Here is a 27,244-nt window from a genome sequence, read left to right on the forward strand (position 1 = left end):
TAAGTAAAAAATAATTAAAGTAATAGTACTTTTACTTGAGTACAATATTTTAGTACTCTTTCCACCTCTGGATAATCCTACAGGGGGTTCAAAAAGTTCCCCCATATGACGTCACAAAGCTGTAGCCGGGGGCTGTTAGAGCTGCACTGCTCCTTTAAGAAGGTGCTTTAATAATCAATGAGCGGCTCCTGTTAGCAGCATGACATCACCGCTGTATGAGCAGCCTGGAGTCTGGAGACACAAACGCGAATAGACAGCGCTGATCCCATCTATATTCACTCAATCTGCAACATCAACACCATTCTTCTAATCAGTGTATCGGTCTTTCTTCAGGGTGAGAGGAGCAAATGAACTGGTGCCTATAGTGGAAGTACATTTCAGCTTTAACTGAACTGACATGTTCTGCCTTTATGTTTGGTGATGGTTGCATCGGCGTCAGCAGCAAAGCGAGCAGGATTTACCTCCATGGCCTGGATTTAGGACCGCTGCTGAGCATCATCACCACCCCACGGTGAGTAGATCAGTAAAAACAAACGATCCACAAGAATGAATGCTTTGTGTGGACAGCAGATTTCTCTTGGACTAAAGGTTCCTTTACAGAGGATATTCAGACTCGAAAGATGCCGGATGTTTTGTGAATACAGATGTTAGATGGATTTCAGTCATTACAATGTTTTATTAAAAATCATGATGTCTGGCATTAATGGGACTTAATTATTGATCAGGTCTGTCCTTGCAGACAGCACGAAAACAAATCATTGATGTCTGCTGATTATGTTTACAATTAGAGTCCATATTGACACAGTGATTTGTAATGTAAAACCTGACATAAAATGTCCAGAAGGATACAATAATATGTAATAGGTGATTGTACGACTATGATGCTATAAATTACAGTTGGGGCTATATTATATATACATAAAATTATTATACAAAAACATTATACATATACATAACTCTGTTATACTAAAAATAAGGATATAGTATGGAACATGTATTCTCATTTTGAGCAGAATATATAGATCTATTATACAAAAATGTATATTTATTTCAGTCAAGCTTTATAATTATTATTATAAGCATTTATTATGAAACTTCTCATTTACGTTTATTTGCTTTATTTTCCTATTTTGCTTATAGGTTGTATAGTGTAGCCTAGATAATTCGTATACCAGGCTTACAATGGTGATGTTTTTTCCTGAAAGGTACTGGACCCCCGCCCCCACCAGCCCGTAAACGGATGGCAGTTTCAGCTGGGCGACTGTAGGCATCTTTCCATCTTAAACAGATTCCAGGGCACGCAGGAATATTTTTCAGATCTCCAGGAATCAGGTGATGTGTGGAGCTTTCTGAATCGCGGTGTCTCAGGCGGTGATGCGAGTGTGTATCCGGAGCTGTCTGTGGTGCTGAGCACAAGCCGCGATCGGAGAGAGCATGGCGGCCGGGAAGCTGCTGCTCTATGCCGGTCTCTCTCTGTCCCTGTGCGCGCTCGGCATGCTTGCCGTGGCTGTCTGCTCCGATCACTGGTACGAGACGGACGCCCGACGCTACCGGGAGCGCTGCCGAAACTTCTCCAGCCGTCGTAAGGACCCGGGATTCATCTACATCCCCAATAACAGCCTACCCCTGCGCGCCAGCCGCTCCCGACTCGATCGCTGGGAAGGAAAACTGCTGGTAACACGCAATCGGAGGCAGCTTTTCGCCATGAGCGCCACGGACGAGTGCAGCCGCCAGTACAACTCCACCAACATGGGCCTGTGGAGCAAATGCCACAGGCTCGGCTTTGACAAGGACATCGAGGACCTCATCCGAAAAGGTAAGAGCTTGAAAATGTAGTCAGTGATACAATACTGATTGACCAAACACACACAAATACCCTGCACAGTGGCATATGGATATTCTGGGCTGGTAGACTGGGTGTGCACAGGCTTCTCATTCTCATATCTGAATGGGTTTCCTCCAGGTACCCTGTTTTTTTCTTACCTTCGGATGAACACCTCAGGAGGTGGATTGTATTGACAATTGTATTGTATTGATTGTATTGGGCAGTTGTAGCCTAGTGGTTAAGGCGCTGGACTAGTAAGCAGAAGGTTGCTGGTTCAAACCCCACCACTGCCAGGTTGGCACTGTTGGGCCCTTGAGCAAGGCCCTTAACCCTCAACTGCTTAAACTGTATACTGTAAGTCGCTTTGGATAAAAGCGTCTGCTAAACGCCGTAAATGTAAATGTATTGACTGCTGAAATGCCCCTAGGTGTAGTAAATAATGTAATGGATGAGTGAATGATGTCTTGTGATAGATTGGCCCTGTCCTGGTTTATTCCTGCCCTTTGCTCAGTGTTTTTTCAGGTGACACAAGACCCAATGGGATCCTGATCATGAGCAGTTTGTAAAAATAAATAAACGGAATAAATAAAGGATTAAACAATTAAATGAATAAATAAATAATCCTCCAAAATTGCTTTCAATATATGTAAAGAATTTTCTTCTTGTTCCTCAGCCTTTGTCCCATTTTTACGCCGGATGCCCTTCCTGACACAACCCTCCCTATTCATCCGGGCTTGGGACTGGCACTACAATGCACTGGTTTGTGCATCTAGCGGCTAGGTATCTATAGGACAATTCAGTGTTTCCAGTTAGCCTGGTGGCATGTTTTTGGACTGTGGGATGAAACCGGATCACCCGGAGGAAACCCACACGGACACGGGGAGAACATGTAAACTCCGCACAGAAAGGACCCGGACCCCCACCTGGGGATCAAACCCAGGACCTTCTTGCTGTGAGGTGACAGTGCTACCCACTAAGCCACCGTGCCGCCCAATATATGTAAAGAATAATTTTTAATAATACTTTATCCCGATTAGGGTAGTAGTAGGTCTGGTAGCATCCGGAAGAGCTGGTCATAAGGCAGAAATACACTTTGGACAGGGCAGCAGACACGACCACTGTAACGGTTATGTGGGCTAGACGGACTGGAGGGGCGGACACAAACGCGGAGATGTGGAATAGAAACTATATTTAATAATAATAAAGACAAGACAGGGTAAACTGACAGAACAGGACTGAACAGGACTAACGGACAGGCGAAACAAAGACTAAACCGGCTAAACAGACTAAACAGGCTAACGGACAGGCTAAACAGGCTAACGGGGCTAAACAGGCTAACGGACAGGCTAAACAGGCTAAACAGGCTAACGGGGCAAACAAACAGGCTAAACAGGCTAACGGGGCTAAACAGGCTAACGGGGCAAACAAACAGGCTAAACAGACTAAACAGGTTAACGGACAGGCTAAACAGGCTAACGGGGCTAAACAGGCTAACGGACAGGCTAAACAGGCTAACGGGGCTAAACAGGCTAACGGGGCAAACAAACAGGCTAAACAGGCTAACGGGGCTAAACAGGCTAACGGACAGGCTAAACCGACGAAACAGGTCAAACAGAGCAGACAGATCAAACAGAGCAGACAGAGCAGACAGAGCAGACAGAGCAGACAGAGCAAACAGAGCAAACAGAGCAAACAGAGCAAACGGACAGAGTACCAGGAGCAGAGAAAACAGACGCAAACAGAGTTACCATGAAAATAGTCTCCAACCAGCCTTTCCCTGAGCCTCTCCTAAATAGTAGCAGCTGGGGCTAATTAGCCCCAGCTAACCAATCAGGAGAGGGAGGCTGGCTGGAGACTGGGGAGAGAAGGGCGTGGCACACTGGAGCACAGGATCACCCTGAGGCTCCAAGCGTGACAGTAGGCCCCTCCCCGAAGGCACGACTCCTGGCGTGCCCAAATACAAAAACAAAAAAGGAGGTCCTGGACCTTGAGGGGCAAATTCGAAGTCATTCAATATGCCTTGCGGTAGGCATGATAGGAGACCAGAAGCGCTGTCGGGGAGCGCCGACGAGAGTTCAAAAGCACCGTCGGGGGGCGCCAACGTGGGAACAGAAGCACCATCGGGGGGCGCCAACACGGAAACAGAAGCGCCATCTGGGGGCGTCATCTCGGAAACAGGAGCGCCATCTGGGAGTGCCGACGAGGAAACAGGAACGCCGTCGGTGGGTGCCGATGAGGAAACAGAAGCACCTTCGAAGGACACCAACTCTGGAACAGGAGCGCCATCAGGGGGCACCAACTCAGGAACAGAAGTGCCGTCGGAGGACACCAACTCGGGAACAGAAGTGCCGTCGGAGGACACCAACTCGGGAACAGAAGTGCCGTCGGAGGACACCAACTCGGGAACAGAAGTGCCGTCGGAGGACACCAACTCGGGAACAGAAGTGCCGTCGGAGGACACCAACTCGGGAACAGAAGTGCCGTCGGAGGACACCAACTCAGGAACAGAAGTGCCGTCGGAGGACACCAACTCAGGAACAGAAGTGCCGTCGGAGGACACCAACTCAGGAACAGGAGCGCCATCAGGGGGCACCAACTCAGGAACAGAAGTGCCGTCGGAGGACACCAACTCAGGAACAGAAGTGCGGTCGGAGGACACCAACTCAGGAACAGAAGTGCCGTCGGAGGACACCAACTCAGGAACAGAAGTGCCGTCGGAGGACACCAACTCAGGAACAGAAGTGCCGTCGGAGGACACCAACTCAGGAACAGGAGCGCCATCGGGATGCGCCAACTCAGGAACAGAAGCGCCATCGGGATGCGCCAACTCAGGAACAGGAGCGCCATCGGGATGCGCCAACTCGGGAACAGGAGCGTCGCCGAGGGACGCCAATTCGGGAACAGAAATCAACTGCGGTGAGCCTGGCGAAGAGGCTTCGGGAGTCAGCTGCGGTGAGCCTGGCGAAGAGGCTTCGGGAGTCAGCTGCGGTGAGCCTGGCGAAGAGGCTTCGGGAGTCAGCTGCGGTGAGCCTGGCGAAGAGGCTTCGGGAGTCAGCTGCGGTGAGCCTGGCAAAGAGGCTTCGGGAGTCAGCTGCGGTGAGCCTGGCGAAGAGGCTTCGGGAGTCAGCTGCGGTGAGCCTGGCGAAGAGGCTTCGGGAGTCAGCTGCGGTGAGCCTGGCGAAGAGGCTTCGGGAGCCAGCTGCGAGGACCCTTGAGAAGAAGCATCCGGAGTCAGCTGCGTGGACCCTTGAGAAGAGGCGTCCGAAGTCAGCTGCGTGGACCCTTGAGAAGAGGCGTCCGGAGTCAGCTGCGTGGACCCTTGAGAAGAGGCGTCCGGAGTCAGCTGCGTGGACCCTTGAGAAGAGGCGTCCGGAGTCAGCTGCGTGGACCCTTGAGAAGAGGCGTCCGGAGTCAGCTGCATGGACCCTTGAGAAGAGGCGTCCGGAGTCAGCTGCAAAAACACTGGAGAAACGTCATTAATCAGCTGCACAAATCCTTGAGAATCTACTTGATTCAGCTGTGAGGACCCTGGAGAGGCGTCCGGAATCAGCTGCAAAAACCCTTGAGAAACTTCTTGAAACAGCTGTGAGAACCCTGGAGAGGTGTCCAAAGTCACTTGCGAAAACACTGGAGAAACGTCATTAATCAGCTGCACAAATCCTTGAGAATCTCCTTGATTCAGCTGTGAGAACCCTGGGGAGGTATCCAAAGTCACTTGCGAAAACACTGGAGAAACATCATTCAGCTGCGAGGACCCTGGAGAGGCGTCCGAAGTCACTTGGGAAAACACTGGAGAAACATTCAGCTGCGTGGACCCTGGAGAGGCGTCCGAAGTTAGCTGCGAAAACACTGGAGAAACGTCATTCAGCTGCGAGGACCCTGGAGAAGAGGCGTCCGGAGTCAGCTGCGAGGACCCTGGCGAAGAGGCGTCCGGAGTCAGCTGCGAGGACCCTGGTGAAGAGGCGTCCGGAGTCAGCTGCGAGGACCCTGGCGAAGAGGCGTCCGGAGTCAGCTGCGAGGACCCTTGAGAAGCGTCCGAAGTCACTTGAGAAAACACTGGAGAAACGTCATTCAGCTGCGAGGACCCTGGAGAGGCGTCCGAAATCAGCTGCGAAAACACTGGAGAAACGTCATACAGCTGCGAGGACCCTGGAGAGGCGTCCAAAGTCAGCTGCGAAAACACTAGAGAGGCGTCCAAAGTCAGCTGCTTGGACCCTGGATATGCGTCAGAAGCCAGCTGTTTGGACCCTGGAGAAACTGGACTCCGCTGCGAAAACACTGGAGAGGCGTCCGAAATCAGCTGCTTGGACCCTGGATATGCGTCAGAAGCCAGCTGTTTGGACCCTGGAGAAACTGGACTCAACTGCGAAAACACTGGAGAGGCGTCCGAAATCAGCTGCTTGGACCCTGGATATGCGTCAGAAGCCAGTTGTTTGGACCCTGGAGAAACTGGACTCAGCTGCGAAAACACTGGAGAGGCGTCCGAAATCAGCTGCTTGGACCCTGGATATGCGTCAGAAGTCAGCTGTTTGGACCCTGGAGAAACTGGACTCAGCTGCGAAAACACTGGAGAGGCGTCCGAAATCAGCTGCTTGGACCCTGGATATGCGTCAGAAGTCAGCTGTTTGGACCCTGGAGACACTGGAGTCAGCTGCGAAAACACTGGAGAGGCGTCCGGAATCAGCTGCTTGGACCCTGGATATGCGTCAGAAGTCAGCTGTTTGGACCCTGGAGACACTGGAACCCGGACCACATTAGCAGTGGGCGCTTTGCTGCATGAACATTTGGTTCTTATGAGGCCCTCGAAATCCTTCACCGAGTTCAGCTCAACTCCCCTGTCAGACCAAAGCTGCTTAGCCCACTCACGAGCAGCACCCCTCAGCCGAGACATCATAAATCGAACCTTGTCGATTTCAGTTGGCTGGGGGTCCAGAAGGTTCTGCAGGTAGAGCTGGCTCTGTAGAAGGAAGCCTTCAACCCTATGGTTGCTTCCATCATAAGGAGCCGGCCTACTAAGCGGGAAGACTTGAGGAAACCTCATAGAGCCAAAGTCTGGGAAAGTATAAACCAGTAACATCTCGCTGTGTCCTATAAGGGAGACTATTCTGTAACGGTTATGTGGGCTAGACGGACTGGAGGGGCGGACACAAACGCGGAGATGTGGAATAGAAACTATATTTAATAATAATAAAGACAAGACAGGGTAAACTGACAGAACAGGACTGAACAGGACTAACGGACAGGCGAAACAAAGACTAAACCGGCTAAACAGACTAAACAGGCTAACGGACAGGCTAAACAGGCTAACGGGGCTAAACAGGCTAACGGACAGGCTAAACAGGCTAACGGGGCTAAACAGGCTAACGGGGCAAACAAACAGGCTAAACAGGCTAACGGGGCTAAACAGGCTAACGGGGCAAACAAACAGGCTAAACAGACTAAACAGGTTAACGGACAGGCTAAACAGGCTAACGGGGCTAAACAGGCTAACGGACAGGCTAAACAGGCTAACGGGGCTAAACAGGCTAACGGGGCAAACAAACAGGCTAAACAGGCTAACGGGGCTAAACAGGCTAACGGACAGGCTAAACCGACGAAACAGGTCAAACAGAGCAGACAGATCAGACAGATCAAACAGAGCAGACAGAGCAGACAGAGCAAACAGAGCAAACAGAGCAAACAGAGCAAACAGAGCAAACGGACAGAGTACCAGGAGCAGAGAAAACAGACGCAAACAGAGTTACCATGAAAATAGTCTCCAACCAGCCTTTCCCTGAGCCTCTCCTAAATAGTAGCAGCTGGGGCTAATTAGCCCCAGCTAACCAATCAGGAGAGGGAGGCTGGCTGGAGACTGGGGAGAGAAGGGCGTGGCACACTGGAGCACAGGATCACCCTGAGGCTCCAAGCGTGACAACCACACTTACTTAAGCACTCACTAAGTCACTTCATCACACATAGAGGTCTACCTTCTGCATGTTTTAGGGTGAGGGAAGTAACTAAGGTAAAGCGCTCACAATCAGGTGAGAAACTAACCCATGTCCTCAGTACTCATGTTACTGTGCAGCACTCAGTCTACCAGCTGTGCCATCGTGCCACTCTTTCAAAAAACAAAGCAATTTATTTGCATGAACATTAAGGCTTTTCAAGAAGCATGGTAGATGGTGTTAAATTACTGAATAATGTGCCACTGGATACATGCCTGATACTGCACATCAATATTCATTGCACATTAGTAAATATTGGTATTTACAGTATATATTAAGTATTAACAATTAAAACCATACAATTTCCCATAATTGTCTGGGTCAACATTTAAAAGTAACAGAAGCTTGGGTAGATTGTTTCATGCATTGTCTTCAGATACATCATTAATGATATTTATTGTAGTATAAGGAGTAATGTAAGTACATGATTAATTCACATATTTTTTGTGCTGTTTATCTGATTAATGCATAATCTCAAATATGTGAACTACATATTTAAATAAGTTCTTTTCTAGTGACCATTGGTAACGACACATTTGTTGATATATGGGCATTCATCCACTAAAACACAGTGTACAGCAAAACATGAACTGCCAAGTCATCGTTTAGTGTTAGATGTTCATATGATTTTTATGGTCAAATCTTTAAAAAAACAAAGCAAACTTCAAACATCAAAGAAAGATTAATGTATGTAATACAGAGAAACTGGAAGTGCAGCATGAATCCTTGACAATCCAATCTAACATACAGTATACTACCTAAATAACTAAAAGACAATTTTGTAACTAGCCCTACTTTATATACTTTATATAAGTATACTTTACTTTGATACTTTGAGACAGGATACATTTCAAGCAACTTAGGGTTTAGGGCTTTGTTTATCCCAACAGTGGCAGCTTGGGGCGGTAGGGCTTAAACCCTTGACCTTCTGAACATTAGTACAGTACCTTAAATGCTAAACCACCATTCCCTATATTTTATGAACAAACAGAAGCCCAGCTGAAACCCAGCCCATGCCACAAATTAAAATAACATTATGAAACGTTCTATATTACCCACAAAAGTTTTATATGTATGTTTTTATCCAGCCAACACTTCTGTTAATAAAACTTTATGAGACATTATGCTTTATACATATTTATTTATTACAATTTATTTAAAAAATGTATTAAAATCCTTCATTGATGTCCCACACAAGTTCATGTAAACCTCTCTACATCATCAGTTAATTAGTATGCTGAGCCAGCATGGGCAGTTGTCATACAACAGAAAACACTGGCAAGGTCAGGCCTTCCAGCTCTTTCTGCGGAGGTGAATGTTTGGATCTGCAGGTGGCAGCATGAATAGCCTTTGTACAACATACACTTACAAGCAAATATGTACGTATGTGGACCATTATGTAACTGTAATGAGGAGATGTCTTTGTTAGTTGTGAATATTACAAGCCTGTGTGTAGCACAAGCTGTCTATGTTTTGTCTGATCAGCAAATGCTCATCTTCCCACATTGAGCCACTGCCAGTTACACACTTTCTTTGGCAGTCTGATTCACAAAAAACACTTCCAAACCACAAACTGTCTCTTGTAGTCATCTGTGGTCATTGTGCTTTTAAAGACGTATCGACTGCAAAGTGCATAATAAGGTATAATAAGACATGTAATATTCAGAGTATTGTAAAATGATCTGATGTCACGTTTGTCACAGCCTGCTTAAAAGCGCCTGAAAATTTGATATCAGTGGGTGAGTGAGTACATTTACAGCTGAATTCTATTCCCTATTGTTATCTGGACAAAACAGCATATCTTTGCATGAAATCTGCTGACTTTACTCAACCTGTCATCCCCCACTCCCAGAGGAAATTCATTTTGTTTCTACAAAACATTTTATATACCCATGAGAGAGAGAGAGAGAGAGAAAGAGCAAGGGGGTTGGGCGGACGGTAGTGTAATAGATGAACCAGAGCTATAGAAGAGCAGAGAGAGAGAGAGCTGATGAAGGTCAAAGGCTTGGTGTTAAAGAATGGTGGTTTAAAATAGGGTACTTGAGTGTAAAATGTAAAACCTATTTAGTCACTACACGTTATATACATGTATTCAGTTTAAATCTAAAAACCATTTGAAAAAGTTGGTACTTGTATTTAAAAGCATAAACAAATACTGTTAAAATTATATATATCTAATACTAATTTGTTACTACAATGTAAATGTTACTAAAAGCAACAGTAGACAGTATGTTAATTCTCAGTTTGCACAAATTTCCTTACAACTGCCATGTTTTATTGCACAAACAGATATTATAGTGGCAAAATAGAACTGAAGTGCATGGATAAGATGGGTAATATCAACAATATTTTATATTATTATCAAGAAATATTTTGGATAATGTTTTGCTTCATAATTATTAATTCATAATGCAGTTTGATTAGTACTTACTGTTCCTCGCTCCCTGAATGACTCATCAGTGCCAATTGAAACACTAAGTTAAAATACAATGCATGAATTAAGTAAATATACCTAAAAGTAATAACATTGCCAGAATCAATGTTGGGTCAGACAAAAAAAATTGGTGTCGTGTTTATAATTTATTAAGTGTAAGTGTACGTTTACAATGGATGCCTTTTATGAGCAAAAAAAAATGCTATCCAGGGTACAATTTGGGAATGGAAACAGAAAAGAAAGAATGAATGAAAGTGACTCATGCAATACAGACAGTGTGAACATATAAACCCTGTGTAGTATGTCCATTGTGAACATACCTTAGAAATAAATTATTGTACATGTACATATAATACATAAAACTAGTGAGTTGTTACTTTAGGTGTACAAGCTGAAGATGAATTTATTGACAAGGATGTGTGGGAGCATTACAGAAGTGTGGAAGTAGAAGATGTTGACAGACAAATAATGGAGGAATGATGAATGAACAGGTCCTGAAAAAATTTAAAAAATCAGGAACAGATCTGGAGGGAAATCCAGCCTCTTACACTGTCCACCATCTGTTCCCCAGTTCTCTGCAGGAAGCCCATCACAAAATGATAAAGACGTTCAGACTTTAGAGCTCAATCAATTAGAGTAGAGCTAAAGTAGAGGTAGGCAACCCCCTACCTAAACCACACAGCCTGTCCTCTAAACTAATGAGAGACTGAAAGACAAGGAAGGAGAGGTAGCTAGATGAGATGAGGATGGGATTACCCTCCAGCTCCATAGGGATCTCCCTATCTAATGGCTGTCTAAATTGGACACTGAGGGAGGTGGATGCTCTGTCCTCTTGGCTCATGAAGGAAACTCTAATGGGAGCTAGATGATGACACTAATCAAATTGTAATGTCATGGGAAGCTACCTGCATCTCTAGTGCAATAATTCTGTAATGAAATACAAACATTATATATTTTTAGTAGCTTACATACATCCAGTTGATTTTTGTCCACTAAATATATTCGATTACAGCTTGTTACTTAAAAAATAGATCTTATCATCCGTGTTTCACCTTACTGTAAAATTTAATAGTGACTAAAAATTGCCATCAAATAGAGCAAAACATTGGACAATAATAATTTGCCAATGTAAAGAGCTGCTCAATGTTCTATTGTTCTTACTTTTGCTACTGTGGTCAAAATATCTGGTAAACATGATAACAATGAATTATCAAACCATGTGTGTTAAGACCTAGAAAACAGCGACAACAAAGGGCTGGTTTGTTTACATTGCTCTTGTTTATCCTGTTATAGACATGCCATCTCGATGCCTTCACTCAACCTTAATGCTTACTGCTTATTAATAAAAACATGGCAAGTGTCTTTTGATACTATGGCTGTAGACGAGGAATGACCTGCAACTGTATTTTACTCTGTAACCACTAGAGACATGATTCAACCCCAGGCGCCTGTATAAATAATGCTTTTATACTGATATGTTAAACAGAGCAAAATAAATCAAAGCAATGTAGTCATTCACATGCAAAGATTTCGAAAAAGAGTTGTAGACCAGCTAGTTGAGGTAAAAAGCATCAGATAGGATCAAGGACAAACTATGGCCAGGGAAGAAGCAACTGGTCCCACTGGAGCATCAGTTTATTATGCTAACCCACCCCTCTTTAGATCCAAATTTTAGTGTCACCGATGACACCGGCCTGGTTAAGCTCTTAAGAGACTTAATTAAACAAATCTGATGAAGGAAACACTGAATACATAAGCAATGTCTCGCTTTTTCTGTTTGTTTTTTTTGTTTATAAATGTATAGTTTTGGCACTCATACGTATGTGAGACATGTGCCAAAGCATAAAAGTGACACTTTTAAAACAGTACACTGTGTAACCTGACATGGCAGAGACAGAATGAATAATGCAGTGCAAAGCTGTATTGATCCATGTTCCAGAGATCTGTGGGGCATTGGATGTCCTTTTTTACTGTTAGGAGAGTGGCGACAGTGTTTTTTAATATCACATCTTGTGTTTGCTTATTCAAATTACATGTTTTTGACACCTTTTGGCCAGCCAAAAGTCTGCATTTACATATATGAAATCAGAGGGTTCTATTTTTAATGACAATATGCTTTAAAATCAACAAACTTCCATGAAAATACAACTGATCATTTTGACTGAGACTACAGAATAATGACACTTGTCACTTACACTTGTAACATGGCAGCTGCTGAATGAGTTTGGCAGTGAGCCACGTTAAGGTTGTGTTCTTCTGCATTGCCATTTTTGGCCCAGGGCACAGAGGTGCAGATGAATGATTTTTTTTGGTTCCTTTGAATAGATAGTCATCTGTGCCTTGATAGCGTTAATTCACTTCTGGTCGGAGTTTTTCTATATATCACAGTTTCTTTCTTACAGATTTCTCAGTTCTTCTGTCTGGTGAACCTGCAATTTCTCTAAAGTTGTGATGCTGAACTTGTTCCGGTCCAGTCTTCCAGCACACTTATTATTTTTATTTTCTTTGTTTATGCATTTTCCCCCTTTTTTCTCCCGACTTTCAGCATGTCCAAATGCCCGATTGCGTCATGCCTCTTCTCCACTAATGCCAGCTTTAGCTCGGATTAAGGAGAACGAAGCAAACCCATGCCCCCTCTGACATGTGGGCAGCAGCCGTATGCATTTTTGTCCCTTACACTAGACGAGATTAGCTGCGGATCAGCTCTGTGTACGGACAGACACACCCTGATCAACGCACTCTTTCCTCGCCCCTGTGCAGGCGCCATCAACCAGCCAGCAGAGGTCATAGTTGCATCAGTTATGAGAGAGTCCCTATCCAGCTTAATGCCCCACACCTATATGAACAACAGGTCAATCGTTGTTCATGTGGCTGCTCAGCCCAGCCGGCAGGCAGAGCTGAGACTCGATACAATGTATTCGAGATCCCAGCTCTGGTGTGCTAGCATGTGTTTTTACCGCTGCTGAGTGGCTCAGCACACTTATTTTTATTTGAGAATTCACATGGTGTCTCAGCATTTTTGGGACTCATGATGGGACCCAGAAAAAGATGTCCCTTTTTTAAAGCAGACTCCACTTCTAATCCACGTTGGTGGGGTTGGGGTGCATTACCAGTCCAGTCTGGTTCAAAAGAACACAAAAATAAGCAGAGCTGTCCCCAACCAATAATGTGCTCTGGTGCAACTCCTCCATCAGCTTTGGCTTCTAGCACCCCATTAAAAAGCTACTGTATCTCTCCATGTCATATTTATAATTCTACACAAACTCTGCCAGCCCCTGATATTATTTTATGTGTTAATTAAAACAGGATCATTAAAGTCTCTAAAAACACACAGAGAGGAAATGTAATGACTCTTAAAATGATTTTAATCACCCCCTTTTGTATACTTTGAGTATATGTAGGACCTGATATTATTTCTTAAATAACTATGGCGAGTTTAACTGCATTTACAGAGCTGGTAAAACCAGCATGAGTTTACATAGATGTGCATAGATGTTATTGATTAGCCAATTGTAACTGTAACTCTATTCTAGTCTGTTCCTACCTCATACTCAAACTTTTGATCAGGGCATGCCCATCTCCCTCTTCTATAGCTAAATATATACAAACCAAACTCCCAGACTCTTAAATATGATAATAATTGATTCCTTGTGCCAGCCAGAGAAGGATGGACTTCCCCTACTGAGTGGCAAGGTTTTTTTCTTTTTTTTTCTCTTCTTACTGTTGTCTTTGGCTTAGTGATGGATATATTGTTAAAAGTACTATTCCATTCTATTTTTCTATTCTGTTTTATTTAAGATTAACTAATCTAAATAGCTAATTTTAGAGTAATGGATGAAGATTTTACACTACTTGGTGTATATGTAAAAATGCCACTGTTTTGTGAAGAGCCTGCTGAGCCATAAAAGTGAAACACTGTGCACACTGTGTTACCTGACATTGCAGAGACACAATGATGTAAAACTCACCAATTATTCGAGGAGGACTGAGTGGAGGCACTGACTGCAGTAAATGCTTAAACATGCATGACACATGTGCACTCATGGAACATTGGGATTTACACAGCTTATTTTCACAATTAGAAGAACAAGTGACGGGAAACGTAACTGATCCCCAGAGATAAATAATATTTTAGTTATTTTTTACTAACATTTTTGCTTTTCTAATCAGGCTGCTTTTTTCTTGTTACTTCAATTTTAGCAAAACTAATATATTCAAAATCCCATCAGTGGACAGTGCACCATAGTCTATTTGTGACCTGATACCAAAAGCATCAAAAGCATGTTAGTTTTATTTAGGGCATGACCATCATACCAGATTAGCAAGCATTTTAAATTAGCTATGAGAAGGTACACTACTGACTACCACATACACCAAAGATACACAATCAACTGACAATGAAACTAATTTGCAGTAATTTAAAGTTATGAAGGCCAAGTGTCTATAGTTTACTAAGCTATTGTATGACAGTCTAGACCACTTAGCTATAAAAATACAGTGTAAACATCCAATAAGCTATTGGAAAACAGTCTATGGTCCTCTAAGCTATTGTAAGGAGGTCTATACGTCCACTAAGCTATTGTAGGACAGTCTATATATTCACAAAGCCATTGTTAAAGTCTATAGTCCATTGTAAGACTATAAGTTTATATGTGCACAAGGCTGAAAGGCAGTCCATGCATCTGATAAGCTGCTGTATGACAGTCCATAAATCCACTAGGCTATTATAAGACAGTCTATACATCCACTAGGCTATTGTAAGACAGTCCATATGTCCTCCATAAGTTATTATGAGAAAGTAATACTGTAAAGAATATAAAGGAAAAAAGCATGCCTTAGGTTATGAAACTATTGATATTTAATGTTATTTTTTGCATTATAGTAAACTCTGCCAATATGTGGAAATTATAAACTAAAACTACATTTAGAAAATTAACAAAATGTGGTATTTGATCTGTGAGGTTAAAGCTTTTGTATTGGACTCTACAATAAAGTACTGATATTAACATGATATACATTCTAAAACATTGTGAAAATGTTTTTTTATTTTTTCTTAAACTTCATATAGTGGTTTCAAATAATTCAATCATCATAACAACTGACAGCAGGCACCCGATCTGGCATGGACTTTACTAAATCAGTGGAAAATATGATAATACATTTTGTCCCAGCCTGATATCACAATATTCCAGAGAGCATTCTATAATGTACTAAGTGCTTGGCTTTGAGGTTTGACATTTGTAATGAAAAAAAAATGCAAACTGTAATATTCTACCATAGCACATAATTTCAAATAATAATAACAACAACCATTCCTGGGTAAATATAAGTACTGCTACATTTAAAATGATATGGATAATAAACTTCTAGACAGGTCAGCATTTCTTAGAGTGTCTGGCGAATATATCTATCATGTTACTCACTTTTAGGTGTAGAACAATGAGACTGAAATAAAGGCAATGTTTAGCATCTCTAAAACAATTATTATCTTATCTTGTCATCTGGTAATCATCTGGTGTCCCAAAGATTAATAGTTTTTATGTTCATGTCCTAAAATAATATGACACAGTTCAGTATCTTTTTCAAGATTAAAAATAAAATTCCATTTAAATTAAAAAGTTTACAAATCTTAGAGACTACTGACAAACCAACAAACAATACAGCAGATGCCCACTAGTGCCACATAACCAGATAGAAACTTTGATACTTTACCCTCTCCCTTGTGCACTTCCTGCAGTTTTGAACAGGCCTCAATGAACCTAATTGAACTCTTGGCTGGGATTTCAAACCAGCACTGATCACTAATGTATGACCTCCAGGTGGATTTTTCTCTCCCTGCCCTCTTCCTGCAGTCCTCTCTCTGCTCTCATTTAATCAATGGTTCATCAGAAGGGCTGGCCTTCACCAGGGCTAAGCATACTGGGAGATACCACCAATCAGCATCCTATTCAGAACAGGGAAAAGATGAGACACTTGTTCATGGCTGTGTAGAAGGAAAGCCAGGCCAGTTTAATGAGACTCACGTCCTCTCCAGCTGCCCAGCTGAATGGGGGCCTTTCAGTCAGCCTACAAAGCAAGAATTATACCCGACCGAGGAGTCATACAGCTGCTAGAGCTTTTTAGTCCAAAGAGTTTATGGTGGAGTAAAGGATAACCTAGTCTTTTCCAGTTAACTTTATTGCTTTGACAGATAGAGGTAGGCTTTGAGTCATTGAATCAGAGCTTAATGCTGGGGAAAGGAAGATGGTCAAATGCAAGTTCAGTTTTAGTAAATACAATCTACATTTTCAGAAAAGTTCAAAAAAAGTTCTGGGACAATCTAAAAATCATCCTTATAAACCAAAAAAAAAAATTATACAAAATAATACAAATAAAATAAAAAAAAATGTAATCAATAAAAAACGAATAAAAATACAAATAAATTCAATGATGACTGTTGCACCATTTGCTAATGACAGTCTGCATGGTTCTTTTGTTTTTGGCATGGAGAACTTGATGTCCTTTTTTCCCAAAAACAAGCTGAATCGTGGACTCATCTGACCACATGTTTTTAATGTCTTCTGTATTAGATGAGCTTGTGACCTCAGCATTTCTGCATATAATTTGTGTATGCAAAGAATTTTAGATAGAATTTTTTGACTGTCTAAGGTGACAATGATTTTCCAACATACTGTCAAGCCCATGTGACTATATTTAGGCCAGGTATTTTTCAGGATTCTCTGAATTATATACATTTTGTGGCCTGTCTGTCTGCTAGTCTACCACCCATCCACCCATTCATCCATCCATCCATCCATCCATCCCAGGGCTCTAGCTAGAGCAGCATCAATGAAGCTCCCTGCTGCTCCCAAATTTACTAAGGCTCTTTGCTGAGCTCCTTTAACAAGATTTGCCTATTTAAAACATCCCTGAGATCTGGGGGGCAGGTTTCTGGTCCATCATATGTCTGCCTTTCTCGGATGGACCCACTCTTTTACCCAAAACCACACCTTATGTGCTACACTATTGGAACTACTCTATTGGTAATGCACTAATGCTCTATTGGTAATGCACATTCAGTATGTTAGAGTGCAGTTTGACACCCTTTCCTCTCACTGCCATTTCTTTGAGTTTGGTTCTGCTCTAGTAAGAATCCATTCCCACTCCAGGAAGCCAAAACCTCTAACATATTTTTGGTAACTGATCTTCTTAGACTCTCTGTATAGTTTAATGCCAGGTATTGCATGCTCATTCATTCAAAGTGATTCACATCTAGGGCCAACTTACATTAGCCAGTTCACAGATTTTTGGACAGGGGGAGAAAACTGGACTAATTGGAGAAAACCTATGGAACACAGAGAGCACTCCCAGATCTTAGAGCTTTGGAGCACTAACAGCATTTGCTGCGCTAACATGCCATATGACTAATGCAGTTCTAACTGATCAAGCCTGACCACTAATAGTAAAGCATACGTGTTTAAAAATAACAAATGGATGTTGATGTTTGTTTCTTCTCTTTAGTGGAGTAATCAGAGCAAGGCTTTAGTAGGAAGTTGAACAACATCATCTGGAATGGAAAGAGAATGTGGATTATTTCCACCTGCCTCTGTTGGCATGGCAACATGGGGACACTGTTTGACAGATGTTATTTCCGCTCTCAGAAGCAGACATTTATTTTCCACCTTAAGCCTTTTAATTGCTCTGGTATGTACAAAGCTTGAGAGAGCCAGAAATTGAATGTATTGTGCTTTTCTGTGAGTACCTAATGCTACCTATCAGCGTTACATGATGTATTGCAGTCATGCTTTTTAGGGCTAAATAAGCAAGCAGAAGTGATACAGTCATACAGGTGTCAGATAAAGTGTTAACATGACCAAATAAGTTTTTACTGACACTAATATACCACTTATAAAGAGTAGTGCGGGAAGATAAGACAGTGTGAGAGTGAGATAGAGAGAGGTTAAAAGACATAGAGGCAGACTGGCGCTTTATCCTGATGGGAATCTAAAATGACATAGTGTTAACTGAGCTGAGAAAAGACCTTTATAAGTGCTAAGTGGTATGGCTTTGTTTCTTACTGGACTCGCATTATGTGGGCATAAGCACACACCAACATAAAGCCTTATTTCACTAGGCTAAAATGAAAATTGCTGCAAGTCATTGTCTGTAAACACTGGATATTCTTTGTGTTAGACTTTTGGTGCAAACTTGGTGCTGGATTTTCACTTTTAGACAACCAGTGTTATGCATTCCTACGCATATGAATGCCTATTGGGCCATTGAAAAATATTTTTATCACAGTGGAATAATCATGCAGCAGTTGATATGCAAATTCATTCCAAAAGGTGTTCAGTGGGGTTGGAATCAGGGCTGTGCAGGCTACTGGAGGCTATCAAACTCTCTGTACCTCACCCAGGGTCTTCCCCAGACTACTGCCACAAAGTTGGAAGCATATCATTTATTTATTTAAGTAGATCTGCTAAAACAACTTAATCATTTTTACAGGGGTGTCAAAATATTTATGTGCATATAGTGTATTTTTTTTACTTTAGTCCCTGACAGTGATGATAATAAAAGAGATAATGGACCGGCAGACTGTGCATTATTCTGTCACTTTATACTAAAGAACAACTGGAAACAAAGTACCCCATATTATATCTTGGTTACAGTATATTATTGAGAAAACATAAACAGGAAATGCTGTGCTAGCTCTTTCCGTTGTTAAATTTATCATTATGTCCCATTTGCTCTTGTTTCAAAGACGGCAATTTGTCATTCACTGTCACTTATTGCGCAATGGCTATTTTTTGGCGTCAGTATGTAATTTAATCGGTGACCCAAAATATAAGAGTCCTCTTTTGTGGGGAAAGATTCAGTTGAGAAAGAACACCACCATTAGCCTCTATGTCTGACAGAACATGGCTGTGCTTGAAGGCTGAATATTCATGTGCCATCAAATTATGGATGATGAAATGCTCCATAACTCCAGCATTGCTTTAGGCAGAGGTATCCAAACTTTACTTAAAGAAGCTGCACAAGCTGTGTTAAATGTATGTTATTATTACACACTGGATCATTGAAAAGTGGAAAAAATGTTATGTCTGCACAAAGTTTGGACAGAGGCATGTTTACAACAATGATTTCTGTTAATTACATGTTTAAATCATTTGGTAACCGAGGATACTAATTGTTGCAATTAGTTTTGGGGAAAAATGGGAAATTTTGCCCAGTTTTACTTGAAATATTGCCTTGGTATTTCACCATAGTTAAAATCAGCTATGCACAGACCAAGCAGGGGGTTTAATGTTTTCATGTCAAAAATTACATAGAACAAACCGGGTGAAAAAAAAAACGTTTTCATATTGACTCTGTCCTGAATATTATATGATTCATTAGCTCTTAGGAGCATGGTTTATGATAAAAACTATATTTAAAAAGCAACCAGAGTGGCATTATTGTAAATTCAAACTATCAGGTGATGGAGGCCTTGATTTCCCTCATGCAGAGAAAAGAGATGAAATTCATTTTTACTCAAATGAATTGCCACAGGCACTCACTGATGGGCAGGAGAACAGAATGATTAGATCTGACAAAGAGCTCTATCTTTTTTTACTTTTTAAATTTACTTCAATCAAATCAAAATCTTGTGCAAGTTATTCTTTACAGTATTGCACAAATATTCTAAATCAGGTAAAGTCACGACTCTTACATAGTAAAATGTAAACACATTTAAAACATTATGTATAACATTATGCAGTTTAAAAGAGGGCAATTACTTTTTAGCAACAATATGTTGTATGTAGATGATGATGTGTATGTACACTCAGAGAGCTATTTATTAGGTACACCCATCTGGTCTGTACATTTACTGGTTATTTTGTAAGCCACACCTACCATACAGATGAACTCTGGTGGTTATACAGTTACCGAATAGCCCATTGTAGCCCATCTGTTGCTCTGTACACTTCATATATTGTGTCCAGAAAATAATCCCCATTAACTAATAGCCATCTTCCCAAATCCAACCATTCTTAATATCTAATTCCTGAGCAGCAATTACAAGATCAAATGATTACTAACTTTCTATTTTTATACAATGTCATTTTAAACTCTGCTTTGCAAGCACCAAATTAAAATCATTTAGGAATCTCTCAAGTGAGAAAATAAAACAATAAACACATTGGGTTAAGGACAAAGGAGGGAGGAAAATCTAAGAGAGATGAAATAAATCAAAACAAGGGAGATTGGTAAGGCAGTTCAGTGGAGAACAAATTAGATGTTTTGTGATGGAGAAGCATTCTATTTCTGTCTTCTCTCACTGTATGATAATGAGGGTATGGCAGATACAATCTGTCTAGATGTATCTTCTCTCCATCAGCAGGAAGCCCTCTAAATAATTGTCTTTTCCAGGCTATCTAAACCTCGGCTATTGCTCTCTGTCCTCAAACTGCTTCACTTCTCCTTTTCCAATTATTTACCCATGTGATATACCACCTGATATATTCCATCAGGTCTAGCTTAATGCTACCGTTTCTTTTTTTTTTTTTTTGGTTTCCTTCCTCCCGTCTACACAGCACCATACAACAAAGACGTGCAAAAAGACATTAAATGACCAAGCATTAATCAAAAAGCAGAGCGTGTACAAGTAAAACGTAATCAATAAAATAGACCCTTTGTCTGTGCCATAAACACAGCATACTACTGTGTGTTTTTACAGCATAAAAAAAAAAAAAAAAAAAAAAACATTGGCAGCATACTAAATAGACATACTGTTTAGTAGAATATTATACAATTTGGGACACAGCCAGAATGATTGTGAGCACTGTATGTTTGGTGCCACAACCACAGAAAGTGTATGAGCAATAATTAGTCATGTTTACACTAATTTCTTTAACTATTTCACTTTAGCAGGAAAAAACAAATATAATTCATTTACACTGTTGACATTTGTTTATTTATTTAGCAACCTAATGTGTGAAAGGACATGGATTAGTAATGAATAAGTACATAAAATGTAAAAATCTAATTTTAAAGAGAAAAGAACAAATAGTCCGTCATATTAAAGACAAACATGCCTACAGAATATAGTAATATTCATTTATTTACTTCAGATCCTACCAGGAAACCTTTGGTAGAAGGCAGACATTTATTTTAAACAGGGTGCTGGTCAATAGCAGGGTATCCCTTACACTCCCTTTTTACTCAATCACCCATATCTAGGGGCAATTTAGAGAAGCCAATCCACTTTTGGAAACTGAAAAAAAACCCTGTAGTACCTGAAGGAAATCTATCTAAACACCAAAATAACCTGTGGAAGTCCTTACAGATACATTTACATTTACATTTTTAACATTTAGCAGACGCCGTTATCCAAAGCGACTTACAGTACAGTCACAGTATACAGTCTGAGCAATTGAGGGTTAAGGGCCTTGCTCAAGGGCCCAACAGCAGCAACCTGGCAGTGGTGGGGCTTGAACCAGCGATCTTCTGATTACTAGTCCAGTACCCTAACCACTAGGCTAATAAGAGTTATGCAAATCGTGTACTTGTCAGGTTTTGGCATTCCATGTCTTATGTGACATAAATATAGTGTTATAAGAATTGCATGTTCCCCAAGTGGCCAAAGTATGTGAGCTTGTTGGACAACCCAATTCAAAACTATGGACATTAATATGGATTTTCCAGTGTTTCAGTTTATCCCAAAGGTGTTCATAAGGTTGAGGTCAGGGCTCTGTGCAGGCTACTGGAATACCTCCACACCAAACCCTTCAAGCCATGGCTTGGTAAAAGGACACAAGTATGCTTTAAAAGGAGAGAAAGGGAGCTTTCAGAAACTATTACCACTAAATTAGATTTTTTACACTTAGCAATAGGTGTGGCTGAAACACCTGGAGAGCCATATACCCTTTGCTATAGTACTTCTGTTTTAAAACGTCTTATAGGCTAGCCTGTTACTCTCAAGTTTAAGTCTCGGCTGTGCCACCTACCTGGCCGAGTGCTCAACAGACATGATTGGTTGTGTATGAGAAGAGACAGTGGTGGATGGGGATTCACCTCCGTGCTGCTCTACAGCAATTCCTGCTGTCTGGTTGTGATGAATGAGCAGCAGAAGAATGAGTAGGAAGAAGTGTAGTCCTTCATGCATGTTAAGACTGTTTGAATTCACAGCTGGCAGGTCTAAAGATGCAGTCGACGGCTTCAGTCAGTGAGTGCTGAGAGCCACACTACAGGGGGTTTTTCCATTTTGATCCTAGATTCTGTAAAGTTGCTTTGAGAAAATGTCTATTGTAAAATGCACTATACAAATGTATTTTTTACATTTTAACACTGAGATCCTGAAGTTTGATCTGGGTCGATCCTTGTCAGTCACTGTAAGGAGTCTGGCAGTGTTTTGTCTGGACTTGAATCTGGTGTGCGGGTGAGTGACTGGGTGAGTTTGTGGTGCCCTGTGATGAATTAGCCCACTGTGACCCTAAACAGAATGATGTGGTTATTAAAGATGAATGCATGAACCTTAAAGCAAAGTGTTCTCATTACGCTTCTTTTGCATTAAACTACTTGAGTTTGCATCCAATCTACAATATTTGATTGACACAGGCCAACATTGTCCAAGCTAAAGCACTCTAATATGACCAGCCAGTGTTTAGCTAATTCAGTCTGATTGCTTGTTATGATTCAATCAAGTGTGCTTTCTAAAAGCCATCCAAAAACCCCAGAGGCTAAAACAACAACTTTTTGCTTTCCCAGAGAAATACTTTTTGTTTTTTAAATGAAACTAAATGCTACTGCCAAGACCATAATTATTACCAATCAGAAACTGTCTATCCAATCTAGCCGACATTAACAACAGCTCATTCGGAGTCCTGCAACGTTTTATAATTTGCAGAGGGAAAATCAAAGCTATAAAATTTCGGTCAGCATTGCAGTGCTATAATTTCGCTCAACAAGGATACCCATAATACACCTGCTAATGGCACATTACAAAAGCAAATACGTGACAGTTATATACCATATGGAAGCACATCGGAGACACAATTATCTGCAAGTTTGTGACAAAAGGACCAAGCTGGGTTCCCGATCAAGCCAGGTCATTGATTTCCTCTCAGCTTCTTTCCCCAAGGCTAGTAAGGGTTCTGTGTAATTGGTATTGGTATCCAATGTTCACATTCATCAGTCTGCGTGTCTTAAACCTGCACTCTGAATTAATACACATGCCCTGTGAATAGTAATAAAAAATGACCTAACAGCGAAACTGAAGAGTTTATTTGATCAAGATCTATGGCAAACTTAGTACTGTGCCTTAAGTGTTTTATTGTAAGATCACTTTGACAGAATCCTATTGCACTTACAACTAATAATGTCCTAATGGAATTTTTATTACATTTTTGATCAGATTCTAATATCAGAGCTCTCTGTATTTTCAGCCTATACTGATACTAACATCTTCACCATGTATGGTCAATATGTGAGTTTGAAACAGAAAATGGCCTTTCCCAAACTGTTGCCATATAACAAGTCTAAAAAACAAGATCAATAAATTAGGCTAAACAACATCTAGGCTGTACCAAGGACCATAAAAGCCACAGCTCTCAACATAAGCATTAAAAACAGGGGTTACTTATACACAAGACAATCATTGAAGCACAAGGAACAGCTGGGGCTCATAGACATGAGGGCAAATAAGGAGACAGGGGCGGAGACGGAAGAGGCATGGAGCATAAACAGAAGAGTTAGTCCATGTGCTCCCGGGGATCGACCCAATTTGGGTCATGGGTCATTGAAGACCACACACTGCTGGAAAATACGGTGTGTTAGATGTGTTGTACTTGTATAACTGTATCAGGTGAAGAACATTTTGGTGCCAGACAAGACAATTTGTTAGAAACTGATCTCACATGGGTGCTCTGGGGCAGCAAACATCCTATCTAAACAAAAATCATAGTGGATACCTAACCATCAATTTGTTGAGCTTCCTAATTCAAAACAAAGCATTAATAATAAGTTGACCTAAACCTGTAACTGCAAGTGATTAATAGGATTGAGGTCAGAGATTCTGGGCAGGAGTTTCTCCAGACCAAAATTATTAAATAGAATAGAATATAATTATTGTCATTGCACAGTGCACAACGAAATTTTTGAGCATCTCCCTGACGGTACATGTATGTACACACACACACACACACACACATATATATATATATATATATATATATATATATATATATATATATATATAGATATATATATATATATATATAGATATATATATATATATATACACATGTATTTACAAATAAACATATACACATATAGATACAAAAATACACATGTGGGTTTTAAAGAACTTTAAAGAAAGGAAGAAGAGAGTTATTGCACAGTCCCTATAAACTGCACATTATTTACTAGGATGCAAAGTTTTGAGAGTTTAGTGTTTTTATGGCGGAGGGGTAAAAGCTTTTCAGGTGTCTGGAAGTGCGTGCCCTGATACTCCTATAGCGCCTACCAGAGGGCAACAAGGAGAACAGGTTGTGACAAGGGTGAAGTGAGTCCTTAATGATGTTTGTGGTCCGGCGCAGGCATCGGGTTCTGTAAATGTTCTCTAGTGAAGGCAGCTGAGTGTTGATGGTTCTCTGTGCTGATTTGACGATTCTTAATGGACCCTGTTTTGTACACAAGGGCAAAGTCATTCTGAAACAGAAAGGGACCTTCCCCAAACTGTTGCCACAAACATAAAAGCACCATTTTATATAATTGTTTTATATCCATGTTAGCAATTGGTGTGGCTAAAACATTTAAACTCAATAATTAGGAGAGGTGTCTTCATACTTTAGGCCATACAGGATAGTTTTAGTTATGCAAATACTTTTAGTCGTCATGTTGGCATGCTTCATATGAGTTCTTTGTTCAAATGGTTAATCTGCAGAATAAAACAGTAATAAATATGAGTAATCAGAACACAGTTTTAGAGTCCACAACTACTACTGTAAGGAGTTTGGCATGTTATTTTAGTGTTTGTGTGGGTTTCCTCTAAGTACTCTAGTTTCCCTCCACCTGCCAAAAATGTAGTGATGGAATTGGCTGCACTAATTATCATGAAATCTGTTCATGTATTTTACCCAACAGCTCAGATTTCTTTATGATTTAAAATGTCATCAAAATAATGAAATAAATCCAGGGATTAAGTATTTAGGTCAGTATCAGCTGATACAAATAATCAGTATTAGATTGAAAAAAGGTTTTTTTTATGTCAACAAACGACATAAATCACTTTAAAAAAGAACATTCAGCAAATTTAGAAGAATACAAACATATTATCATTTTTATGAACATTTCAAAATATCTATTATTATTATTATTATTATTATATAATGTGAATAATTATATTAAAATTATATTATGTGAAGGACCTAATCGGCCAGGCTTTTTAACTACTTATTTACTCACAACAAGTAGGTCCTGGAATTTATCCCCCCAGCTGGGAGTCCAGGGCCCTTTCTATGCGGAGTTTGTTCTTACTCTCTCTGCGTGGGTTTCCTCTGGGTGCTCTGGTTTCATTCCACAAGTCCAAAGACATGCAGTCAGGCCAAGTGGAGCTACTAAAAATTGCCCTTGAGTTTGTGTGTGTGTGTGTGTGTGTGTGTGTGTGTATGTCGACCTGTTTGGGGCGTTCCCTGCCTTTGACCAATACAGTGGCTGCATCTGAAATCACATACTTCCATACTGAACAGTATGCGAAAGCAGTATGCGAGAGCGGTTAGTATGTCAGAATCCGTAGTATTCATTGAACAGTAGCCGGATGACCTACTGCCTGGGCAGCAGTTTTTGAGTATGCAAACGATGCACACTTACAGTCCGATAATCTATCCCATAATTTAACTGGAGCTGCAAAGGTGTTCGTAGCGAAGAAGAAAGATGGCAGAAAGCCGAATAAGACGAACATCAAAAATATTATGATTAAGTACAATCCTGAATAACCCCATTATGAGTAGCTTTGTGGAGAATGACAAAATAAATTTTGTCCGATTTTAAAATTGTTATAACTGTGGCGATGTGACGTCATGCATCACGTGACATTGGTAAGATGGTGGACGTAGTATGTACGAGGTTGCATGCATACTGCACACTTGCGTACTGAAAGAGCGTACTGCTTTACCGGCCGAGCAGTGCGCACCGCCTCGAATCTAGTACGTACTGTTTAAGTATGCGATTTCGGACGCAGCCAGTTAGAACATGTTTTTGCTAATAGTTTGCTGGATGCTGTCTATAGATGCTGTAAATTATCACACCTGCTAGTTGTCTTAATTGATCTAGATCCAATCACTATATCTTTTTAACACAGAAATTTTAAGGATCTGCACACTTACTGCTGGGCTTTTCGTCTTGTATGTTCATTAAAGGTAGATTATTTAAAGCCTTCTCTTATCTTTAACGGTTGTGTGTCCAGGTCCAGAATTCATTAAGTTAAGCCTTGTGGGATAAAACTGGCCTGATATATCACCACAAACACTGTGGAATAAAAGTCTGGAGACAGCAGCAAGTTCTGGCTTGTACTCATTTGTTATTTGGGCCGGCTGTAGAATAAAAGTGTTAGCTGAGCTACAGAGGAGGTAGTTTTTTTTAAATTTTTTTGGCAAAAGTATTTATACAGATACAATTACTAGATTATACTACAACACATAATGTTATACCAGTTCCAAGTTACTTAGTTTAAATATGTAAAATTTAATTTGGTGGTGGAGAGTTTTTATGTAAGGAAAATGTAAGCACAAAAACCAGAAGTTTGTAATCCACTAGAATTTTCTGCATTAACTACTAATAAACTGTCCTCTGACAAATATATTTATTCATTTGTTGGCAGAACTACAGAACTTAAAATTTTTATAATGATTTGGAAAATCAGTCAAGCCAGTATAGCCAGTTTGTCTCGGGCATGTCTACGGATAGGCTGAGTTGGGCATAGCCCACCCAGAGTTAAAAACTGTTCATCCAAAGGAATCGTCTTCTCGGCCAATAAAAACTCAA

The 27,244-nt window shown here is 41.0% G+C and overlaps 1 protein-coding gene across 1 annotated transcript in view; it reads left to right on the plus strand.

The window, feature by feature from the left end:
- Positions 1 to 324: 324 nt before the first annotated feature.
- The window catches only part of tmem178bb (transmembrane protein 178Bb), a 128,002-nt gene continuing 101,082 nt past the window's right edge, over positions 325 to 27,244 (plus strand). The window contains exons 1-2 of the mRNA XM_062995849.1: positions 325 to 511; positions 1,206 to 1,816. Of these exons, the coding sequence (XP_062851919.1) occupies positions 1,435 to 1,816 (382 nt within the window). The 5' untranslated portion in view covers positions 325 to 511; positions 1,206 to 1,434. The remainder of the gene's footprint in view (positions 512 to 1,205; positions 1,817 to 27,244) is intronic.

This window comes from Trichomycterus rosablanca, chromosome 1, assembly GCF_030014385.1.
Source record: "Trichomycterus rosablanca isolate fTriRos1 chromosome 1, fTriRos1.hap1, whole genome shotgun sequence".
In the NCBI taxonomy this organism is placed as follows: domain Eukaryota; kingdom Metazoa; phylum Chordata; class Actinopteri; order Siluriformes; family Trichomycteridae; genus Trichomycterus; species Trichomycterus rosablanca.